Source organism: Gadus macrocephalus, chromosome 5 (assembly GCF_031168955.1).
Source record: "Gadus macrocephalus chromosome 5, ASM3116895v1".
NCBI lineage: Eukaryota > Metazoa > Chordata > Actinopteri > Gadiformes > Gadidae > Gadus > Gadus macrocephalus.
The window spans coordinates 20,162,551-20,172,440 of record NC_082386.1 but is presented as its reverse complement, the minus strand read 5'-3'; the positions used below and the strand labels follow the sequence as shown (position 1 = coordinate 20,172,440).

Here is a 9,890-nt window from a genome sequence, read left to right as displayed (position 1 = left end):
TGTGTTTGTCTGTATTGTGTGTTTGTGTGTGTTTGTGTGTATTAATGTATGCCTGTGTGTGTGTGTGTGTGTGTGTATGTATGTGTGCGTGTGTTTGTGTGTCTTAATGTGTGTGTGTGTGTATGTGTTAATGTTTGTGCGTGTGTGTGTAGTAATGTTTGTGTATTTGTGTGTGTGTGTGTGTATTAATGTGTGTGTGTGTGTGTGTGTGTGCAGGAGATCGGCACGGGGGGGACCTGCCAGTGGAAGATGTGCGGACTGGACCCCAGCACCACCCTGGCCCTCTACCTCGAGGTCGTCAACCAGGTAGGCGGAGGTCAGAGGTCACTGGGGGGGGCGGGGTCAGCGGCGGCGGCGGCGGATGTAGGGTGGTCGCCGCTGGGCTGTGATTGGCCAGGTCCGTTGTTAAGTGGGCGGAGCTCTGTGGTGGACTCTGGGGCGTCTTTCCTGATCGGTAGAACACCGGAGTTACCCTGGCAACGGCCCTCCTCAGGGCGGCCCTGTAGCTGCTGCTCACACACACACACACACACACACACACACACACACAGGGGAGAGACACACACACACACACACACACACACACACACACACACACACACAGAGGGAGAGACAAAAACACACACACACACACACACACACACACACACACACACACACACACACACACACACACACAGAGAGGGAGAGACACACACACACACACACACACACACACACACACACACACACACACACACACACACACACACACAGAGAGGGAGAGACACACACACACACACACACACACACACACACACACACACACACACAGAGAGGGAGAGACACACACACACACACACACACACACACACACACACACACACACACACACACACACACACACACACACACACACACACACAGAGAGGGAGAGACACACACACACACACACACACACACACACACACACACACACACACAACCTTTATTTGGTGGTCAATCTGCAGTAAGTGAAGGGCGTTATGGTGGTGATGATGATGATGAGGAGGGGGGGGGGGGGTCTTACGTGTGGCTCATGGAGAAGCTCCAGGGGTTGAGGGAGGGGCAGCACAGCAGCAGACCGGCTGACAGGCAGCTCACCTCCGCCGGGACGGCCTGCCCCCCCACCGCCTGGTACACGCCCACGCAGATGTAGGGCAGCCAGCACACCAACACACACCCTGGCACACGCACACCGACAGACGGGCGCGATCACGCACGCACACACACAAGAGCACAAACCGGTACGGACTGCATGATAAATGTTGAGGATGTTGGCCCAGCTCCCATCAGGGCAGAGACTGCATAACTTAAGGAAGCGTACCGACGGCGGACGTGAACAGAGATATGCTCTCAAACGTAGGACATAGCTACCCTTTAAAATGCTCATGGCTGACCAATAGGGAAGGAGTATTGACTGGGCAATGGGGAAAGGTTATTATCCTCAGGCTGACCAATGGGGAAAGGTTATTGTCCTGAAGGTGACCAATAGGGCGGGACTAAGGTCCTGAGGCTGACCAATAGGGCGGGACTAAGGCCCTGAGGCTGACCAATAGGGCGGGACTAAGGTCCTGAGGCTGACCAATAGGGCGGGACTAAGGCCCTGAGGCTGACCAATAGGGCGGGACTAAGGTCCCGAGGCTGACCAATAGGGCGGGACTAAGGTCCCGAGGCTGACCAATAGGGCGGGTCTATAGTCCCGAGGCTGACCAATAGGGCGGGTCTATAATCCCGAGGCTGACCAATAGGGCGGGTCTATAGTCCCGAGGCTGACCAATAGGGTGGGACTGTGGTCCTGAGGCTGACCAATAGGGCGGGACTGTGGTCCTGAGGCTGACCAATAGGGCGGGACTAAGGTCCTGAGGCTGACCAATAGGGCGGGACTAAGGTCCTGAGGCTGACCAATAGGGCCGGACTAAGGTCCTGAGGCTGACCAATAGGGCGGGACTAAGGTCCCGAGGCTGACCAATAGGGCGGGTCTATAGTCCCGAGGCTGACCAATAGGGCGGGTCTATAATCCCGAGGCTGACCAATAGGGCGGGTCTATAGTCCCGAGGCTGACCAATAGGGCGGGTCTATAGTCCAGAGGCTGACCAATAGGGCGGGTCCATGGTCCCGAGGCTGACCAATAGGGCGGGCTGTGCACTGACCTGAGGTGGCGAGCAGCAGGCCTGCGGTGCGGCTGTAGCTGCTGGCGGGGACGTAGAAGCAGTGGTCCCGGTTGCAGGCGAAGGTGCCGCGCCGCGCCTGCCTCCGGGCCGTGGCGGCCATGCAGGCCTGCAGCGCGCACACGGCCCCCAGCGGCAGCAGCGCGCCCACCAGCAGCACGTACAGGCTGAAGCCCCGCCCCCCCGCCCCCGCCGCCGCCGCCTCCGCCTCGGGGCCGCACAGGAAGGTGGTGCGGCTGTAGGCGTAGCGGCCCACGCCCAGCAGCGGCAGCGCGGCGGTGAGCAGGCAGAAGGCCCAGAGCAGCAGCAGCGGGCCCAGGGTGCGGCGGCCCGCCCACAGCCGCCCGGGGCCCAGCGCCAGGCAGAGCTGGGAGCAGCGGCCCAGCGTGAGCCACGCCAGGGAGTGCAGCGACGCCGTCCGCAGCAGCACCGACAGGAAGCCCGCCGCCTGGCACAGCGGGGGCCCCGGGCCGGCCCCGCCGCCCCCGGCCAGGCTGCTGTGGGCGGCCAGCGGCAGCACGCTGAGGCCCAGGCCGAGGTCGGCGAGCGCCAGGCTGAGGCTGAGCGCCGACGCCTCGGCCCGCAGCTCGCGGTCCAGCAGCAGCAGGAGGAGGACCAGCAGGTTGCCGGCCACGCTGGCCGCGCTGTTGAGCGCCGCGAGGGCGGCGAACACGCCGCTCGCCCACGCCTCCATCCTCTGGGGGGGCCGCCGCCGACGCCTAGCCCCGCCCCGCCGCTGGGACGTCACCACGTGAGCGCTGACATCACCGACCGCGGCGGCGTTCGCTCCCTTTGCTCCGTGCTCCCCTCGCTCGCTGGGCTCGTTGAGAGAGAAACCGGCTTCGCTCGAAGGACAAAAAACGCTCGCGATCGAATGATCTCTTCGGAGACTTTCCTCGCGCTGCCTTCCGCCTCTCCTCTACCCTTTGTCTCTGCTCTTCTTCCGTCCTCTCTCGCTCTTCCCCATCTGGCCCCTCCCTGTGTTTATGTTTAATTATCACAGCGGGTGAATGATTGATGCGCCATGGTTACGCATCACATGACCCCCGTCTCTCTCCCCTGACTTCCTGCAGGAACTCGTAGAATGGGGAAGGTGAACTTGTCAGGCTTCAGCTGTGGGGCTACCTTGCTGTGACGTATGTCTCCTTGGCTCTCACTGGCTCTGCCCGGTGTCTCTGTCGATGGGATTGGCCGTGCCCGCTGTCTTCCTGGTTCTGTGAGGCCCTCTCTGCGTTCCCCTCCTCCAACACGAGCAGGCAGTGGGAACATGTTGACATAATGCTTGCAGAGGGGTCATGGGAAGTGACTCCTCAGGCCGCTGAAGCCTCCTGCTTTCCCAGATGTCTGTTGGCTCAACCAGTGGTCATTATGGGACAGGACCTCCAGATGATGTTTGGCTACCTGTGGACTGTTTGGCCGAACTAGAGGTTTAAAGTAGAGCAGGATCTTTAAATGATGGATGTAAACAGACGAAGGCCACTCCATAACCAGGTGCGGACCGGCTGAACCAGGTTTAGACAGGTGTGACCAGGTGTGACCAAGCGGAGGCAGATGTGACCAGGTGTGGACCGGTTGAACCAGGTGTGTCCAGGTATTATCGAGTGAAAACAGGTTTAACCGGGTGTGACCATGAGTGACCAGGTGTGTCCAGGTGTGTCCAGGTGTGTCCAGGTGTGTCCAGGTGTGTCGTACGGGCCGTTGTAAAGGTGTGTGTGTTTCTGTGTTCCCAGCACAACGCTCCCATCCCCCAGGGCGGGCGGGGCGCCCTCCAGTTCGTGACCCAGTACCAGCACTCCTCCGGCCAGCGCCGCATCCGGGTCACCACCACCGCACGCAAGTGAGCGCACGGCCGCACACACGCCCACACACGTACGAGACTCAGCACGCCCACACTGTGGGCGTGCTGAGTCTCGTACGTGTGTGGGCGTGCGGTTCGTCGTACGTGTGTTTTTGGCGAGTGTGGGCCCCACACGCGCCAAAACACACGTACGACGAACCGCACGCCCACACACGCCAACAGACGCACAACGCGCCTCTCCCAGTCCGCTCCACCACCGTGCAGACCAGGCGTCCTGGCTTCAGGGGTCACCCAGGGGTCAGGGAGTCACCTGACCCAAGATCAGGCTCGGTTTACCCGGCATGACGGGAACATAGTGACTGAGTCTCTCTCTCTCTCTCTCTCTCTCTCTCTCTCTCTCTCTCTCTCTCTCTCTCTCTCTCTCTCTCTCTTTTCTCCCCCCCCCCCCCAGCTGGGCGGATGCTCAGACCCAGATCCAGAGCATCGCGGCGTCCTTCGACCAGGAGGCGGCGGCCATCTTGATGGCCCGTCTGGCGGTGCAGCGGGCGGAGAGCGAGGAGGGCCCCGACGTGCTGCGCTGGCTCGACCGACAGCTCATCAGGCTCTGCCAGAAGTTCGGGGACTACCACAAGGACGACCCCAACTCCTTCCGCTTCTCCGAGACCTTCTCCCTCTACCCCCAGGTACAGCCCTGACCCTATGACCCCTGACCCCTATGACCTAATCCAAGGTACAGCCCTGACCCTATGACCCCTGACCCCTATGACCTATTCTCAGGTACAGCCCTGATCCTATGACCCCTGACCCCATCCCAGGTACAGCCATGACCCCTGACCCCTGAGACTCCATCCTAGGAACAACCCTGACACCTGACCCTTGACCCCTGGCGTCTATTACTCCACTTTATAACACTATTGCGCTCCTAAATTGCGCGCGCGTGTGTGTGTGTGTGTGTGTGTGTGTGTGTGTGTGTGTGTGTGTGTGTGTGTGTGTGTGTGTGTGTGTGTGTGTGTGTGTGTGTGTGTGTGTGTGTGTGTGTGTGTGTGTGTGTGTGTGTGTGTGTGTGTGTGTGTGTGTGTGTGTGTGTGCGTGCGCGCGCGCGTGTGTGTGTGCGCGTGTAGTTCATGTTCCACCTGCGCAGGTCCCCCTTCCTGCAGGTGTTCAACAACAGCCCTGACGAGAGCTCGTACTACAGGCACCAGTTCGTCAGGCACGACCTCACCCAGGCGCTCATCATGGTGCAGCCCGTGCTCTACGCCTACTCCTTCAACGGACCCCCAGAGGTACGCGCACGCCCACACACACACACTCACACACACACACTCACACACGTACACACGCACGTACGCACTCACAAATGAACACACGCACTCACACACGCAAGCACACGTACACACACATGTACACACGCACGCACTCACACGTACACACGCACGTACACACGCACGCACACACACACGTACACACGCACGCACACACACACACGTACACACGAACGCACGCACACTCATACACACACCACGCACACATACACACACTTGTATACATACGCGCACACACATGCGTTCGCGCACACACACACACACTCATATACACACACACACACTAATATACACACACACACACACACACACACACACACACACACACACACACACACTCATATACACACATACATATATATTGATATATATACACACACACAAACACACACGTTAGCATAAAGCCGCTACAACACACATACACACGTTAGCATGTAGCCGCCACAACACACGCACGTTTTTTGTGCAGGTCTAAATATATGGTCTGTATATGCTTGCGCGTATGTGCTAGGTTATGCGTGTCTATGATGTTTCCGGTGTGTTGGCGTGCTGGTTCATGTTTTAAACTGTGGGGGTTTTTGCAAAGCGTTCCGCTGGTTCTGAACAGGGCTAGTAATTCAAGCTAGGTAACGTTGGTGATGCGTGTGATGAGGTGGCGTGATGTGATTGGCTAAGAGGGCGTTGTGGTTTCAGCCCGTGCTGCTGGACAGCAGCAGCATCCTGCCCGACCGAATCCTGCTGATGGACACCTTCTTCCAGATCCTCATCTACCATGGAGAGGTAGAGGCCCCGCCCCTTACACCCTGACCACACCCACTCAAACATAGTCAGTCTCTCTCTCTCTCTCTCTCCTCTCTCTCTCTCTCTCTCTCTCTCTCTCTCTCTCTCTCTCTCTCTCTCTCTCTCTCTCTCTCTCTCTCTCTCTCTCTCTCTCTCTCTCTCTCTCTCTCTCTCTCTCTCTCTCTCTCAGGGTTGTCAACCTCACATTGGTTCAAGGGCCACATACGGCCCATCTGATCTCAAGTTATCTTATAGTCTATTGATCCATATCAGCATCACGTCCGGCCGCACGCACAGCTGTTGGCCATGGGGAATGGGCGGTGACACCACTAGATAGCTGCGTCTCCCAGAGTGACAGTTTTAACTTGAATGCGCGGATGCTGTCGTTATACTGAATGACAATTATTTTGCGGCCCTGCAACATTTTGTTACGATTATTCAGGTGCTGTGTAATATCCACCATAAAGGCAAGATCCTGCAGCCACTGCGGACATTTAAGTTCCTTCACTGGGCTGCCCTTTTTCTCCATGAACTGTCCAATATCCTCTCGTAGCTCAAACAAACGCTTGAGCACGGCACCTCAGCTTCAGTGTGGTATGGTACGCCAGCCTGAATGTCTTTATCTCTGAGAAAAGGTCAAACGGACGGTGATTCAGACCTCGCCCTCTGATGAAATGTACAGTTTTTACAACCACACTCATTTCATGATCCATTTTTAGTGTTTTGCAACACAACGCTTCTTGATGCAAAATGCAGTGAAATGCCAAAAAAATCATGTCCCTCATTTGCGGTCTGTACTTTCTCTCGGAATTTTGTCGCAACGCCTCCCTTTCTCCCCGACCATTGATGGTGCGGCGTCTGTAGCCAGGCTGACGGCACGGGACCAGTCCACTCCGACCTTGTCCAGCGCTCCAACGAGAGAGCTGAATGTCATTCGCTGTTGTAGTGTCCTTCATAGGCACCACCTCAAGGAACTCCTCTCTGATTGTCAAAGTCTCATCAACACCCCGAATAAATATGTCCAGTTGAGCAATATCAATTACATCAGTGCTCTCATCAATTGCTACCGAAAAAAGCCAAAAAATGACTTGATTTTGTCAATCATTTGGCTGCCCAAGTCTCCTGAGAGCTCTGTTACCCTATCTGCGACAGTGTTCCTCGACAGACTAATGTTGGCAAAGGCAGATCACTGCTGCATCACTGATCTCGCGGCTGAAAGTAAAAGTAGACTGCTGTTTCTTCAGACCAACTCACAATTTGTCTACCTCCTCTTTTCTTAGTTGTCCTTTCAAATGGTGATATTTTTCTTTATGAAGAGTCTCATAGTGGCACCGAATATTATATTCTTTGAGCACTGAAACTTGCTGATTACATACCAAGCACACTGCTTTTGTCTTCACCTCTGTGAATAAATAATTCTCAGTCCATTTCCTGGACTGAGAATTTTCCATTTCCTGGAAAACTCTGCACTCTGTGTCCACTTTTCATATTTTTGACAAAGACATTTTGGTAATGGGGATGTCACCCTTGATAACTTCTTCATTGTGGTGAAACAAGAACAAGTGTGGGATTTCCTTCCTTTTTTTATTTTGGCTGCCCCCTAGCGGCTGGAGTGAGAATTTTGGTTATTTCTTTAAAAAATCATAACTCATCACAGGAGTGCGCTAGAGGCTTACTTTGTCTGCTCTACAAGTCGCGGGCCTGATCAAATCATCTCGCGGGCCGGTGTGTCAAACATACGGCCCGCGGGCCATATGTTACACACCTGCTCTAGATGGTAATTGAGTCTCTCTCTCTCTCTCCCTCTCCCTCTCCCTCTCCCTCTCTTTCTCATGTCTTTGTCTTTGTCTTTCTCTCTCTCTAGACGGTAACTGAGTCTCTCTCTCTCCCTCTCCCTCTCCAGATGGTAACTGAGTCTCTCTCTCTCTCTCTCTCTCTCTCTCTCTCTCTCTCTCTCTCTCTCTCTCTCTCTCTCTCTCTCCCCAGATGGTAACTGAGTGTCTCTCTCTCTCTCTCTCCCCAGATGGTAACTGAGTGTCTCTCTCTCTCTCTCTCTCTCTCTCTCTCTCTCTCTCTCTCTCTCTCTCTCTCTCTCTCTCTCCAGATGGTAACTGAGTGTCTCTCTCCCCAGATGGTAACTGAGTGTCTCTCTCCCTCTCTCTCCCCAGATGGTAACTGAGTGTCTCTCTCTCTCCCTCTCTCTCCCCAGATGGTGGCCCAGTGGAGGAAGGCGGGCTACCAGGAGATGACCGAGTACGAGAACTTCCGGCATCTTCTGCAGGCGCCGGTGGACGACGCCCAGGAGCTCCTGCACACACGCTTCCCCATGCCCCGCTACATAGACACTGAGCACGGAGGGAGCCAGGTGCACACACACACACACACACACACACACACACACACACACACACACACACACACACACACACACACACACACACACACACACACACACACACACACACACACACACACACACACACACACTATGCTGGTTGAGATGATGATGATGATGATGATGATGTTTCCACAGGCTCGGTTCCTGCTCTCCAAAGTGAACCCATCCCAGACCCACAACAACATGTATAACTGGGGACAGGTGAGACCTTTTATACACCTGTTGCAGAGTCCACTGTTATCTCTGAATCTGTACTGGAGCCTGTTAATCTGTAGCATCATCTGTAGTGCATCTGTTAATCTAGTTGAATGTGTTCATCTGTAGTGAAGTCTGTTAATCTGTAGAGTTATTTGTAGTATAGTCTGTTCATCTGGAGTGTTATTTGTAGTATAGTAGTCTGTTAATCTGGAGTGTTATTTGTAGTATGTTAATCTGGAGTGTTATTTGTAGTATAGTAGTATGTTAATCTGGAGTGTTATTTGTAGTATAGCCTGTTCATCTTGAATGTTATATGTAGTATGGTATAGTAGTCTGATAATCTGTTGTTTAATCTGTAGTGTAGTCAGTTAATCTGGGGTGTAATCTGTTCGTCTTGTCCTGCAGGAATCGGGGGCTCCAATCCTGACGGATGACGTCAGCCTGCAGGTCTTCATGGACCATCTGAAGAAGCTCGCTGTCTCTAGTGCTGCCTAGCGACTGACCTACACGCCTAGCAACAGATAAACAAGCCTAGCAAAGACCAACAAGCCTAGCGACCATTGAACAAGCCTGTCAACGATACTGCAAGCCTAGCAACAGATTGACATGCCTAGCAACCGCTTAGAAACCTTTAAGCCATTCTACAAGCATATCAACCAATCTACTTTGGCACACATACACGTATTAACCTGGTTTAGACCGATCAAAACACTACCACAACAACCGTGTGTGTGTGTGTGTGTGTGTGTGTGTGTGTGTGTGTGATTGATGAAAGAAATAAATAGAAGCTCATTATTTTTCTGCAGGCTAAATTCAAGCAATATTCTCTGAACATAAAACATCCCAGTTTGCAATTTGATTTCTAAGAAAGCTAATTTAGTTGTGGCCCTATCATCATTATTAAGTATGTTATATACACACTATGTATGGTGTGATGTCATGTTGGGGGGAGCTGGGTGTGATGTTACTGTGTTAAATGTTTGTCTCATCTTTGTAATAAAATGTGGCAGCAACATCAATATGCAAGTCTTTCCTTCAGGTTATTGGCAGTTATTGACCTCTGTACGGTGATGGTAACCATAAACATTACCACAAAGTTACATTTCTTTTACCATTACATTGCCTGTGAGATTTAACAGTTTGGTCTTTTGTATTGCTCGAAGAAACAAGTAATTGACTGGGTTAGGTGTGACAAGACTTTTATT

General features: G+C 53.8%; 2 protein-coding genes across 2 annotated transcripts in view; one reads left to right on the top strand and one right to left on the bottom strand.

Annotated features, from left to right (window-relative positions):
- The window catches only part of sec23a (Sec23 homolog A, coat complex II component), a 20,272-nt gene extending 10,568 nt beyond the window's left edge, over positions 1-9,704 (top strand). Inside the window, exons 12-19 of the mRNA XM_060051466.1 lie at positions 217-306; positions 3,920-4,026; positions 4,439-4,670; positions 5,109-5,270; positions 6,003-6,089; positions 8,299-8,454; positions 8,623-8,688; positions 9,091-9,704. Of these exons, the coding sequence (XP_059907449.1) occupies positions 217-306; positions 3,920-4,026; positions 4,439-4,670; positions 5,109-5,270; positions 6,003-6,089; positions 8,299-8,454; positions 8,623-8,688; positions 9,091-9,180 (990 nt within the window). The 3' untranslated portion in view covers positions 9,181-9,704. The remainder of the gene's footprint in view (positions 1-216; positions 307-3,919; positions 4,027-4,438; positions 4,671-5,108; positions 5,271-6,002; positions 6,090-8,298; positions 8,455-8,622; positions 8,689-9,090) is intronic.
- On the bottom strand, positions 299-3,319 carry LOC132457338 (melatonin receptor type 1B-A). The gene is made up of 3 exons (XM_060051588.1): positions 2,172-3,319; positions 1,049-1,202; positions 299-509 (listed from the first exon to the last, which is right to left on the bottom strand). Exons 1-3 carry the CDS (start codon positions 2,881-2,883, stop codon positions 299-301), a joined length of 1,077 nt encoding a protein of 358 aa, XP_059907571.1. The 5' UTR covers positions 2,884-3,319.
- Positions 9,705-9,890: the final 186 nt, after the last annotated feature.

Excerpts from the sequence above, each read along its gene's own strand:
- LOC132457338 (XM_060051588.1), bottom strand. The coding sequence starts at position 2,883 with ATGGAGGCGTGGGCGAGCGGCGTGTTCGCCGCCCTCGCGGCGCTCAAC. Across the intron at positions 1,203-2,171 it reads CCTGCTGCTCGCCACCTCAG|GGTGTGTGTTGGTGTGCTGG; the intron begins GTCAGTGCACAG and ends TGCGTGTGCCAG. Across the intron at positions 510-1,048 it reads AGCTTCTCCATGAGCCACAC|CAGCTACAGGGCCGCCCTGA; the intron begins GTAAGACCCCCC and ends GTGTGTGAGCAG.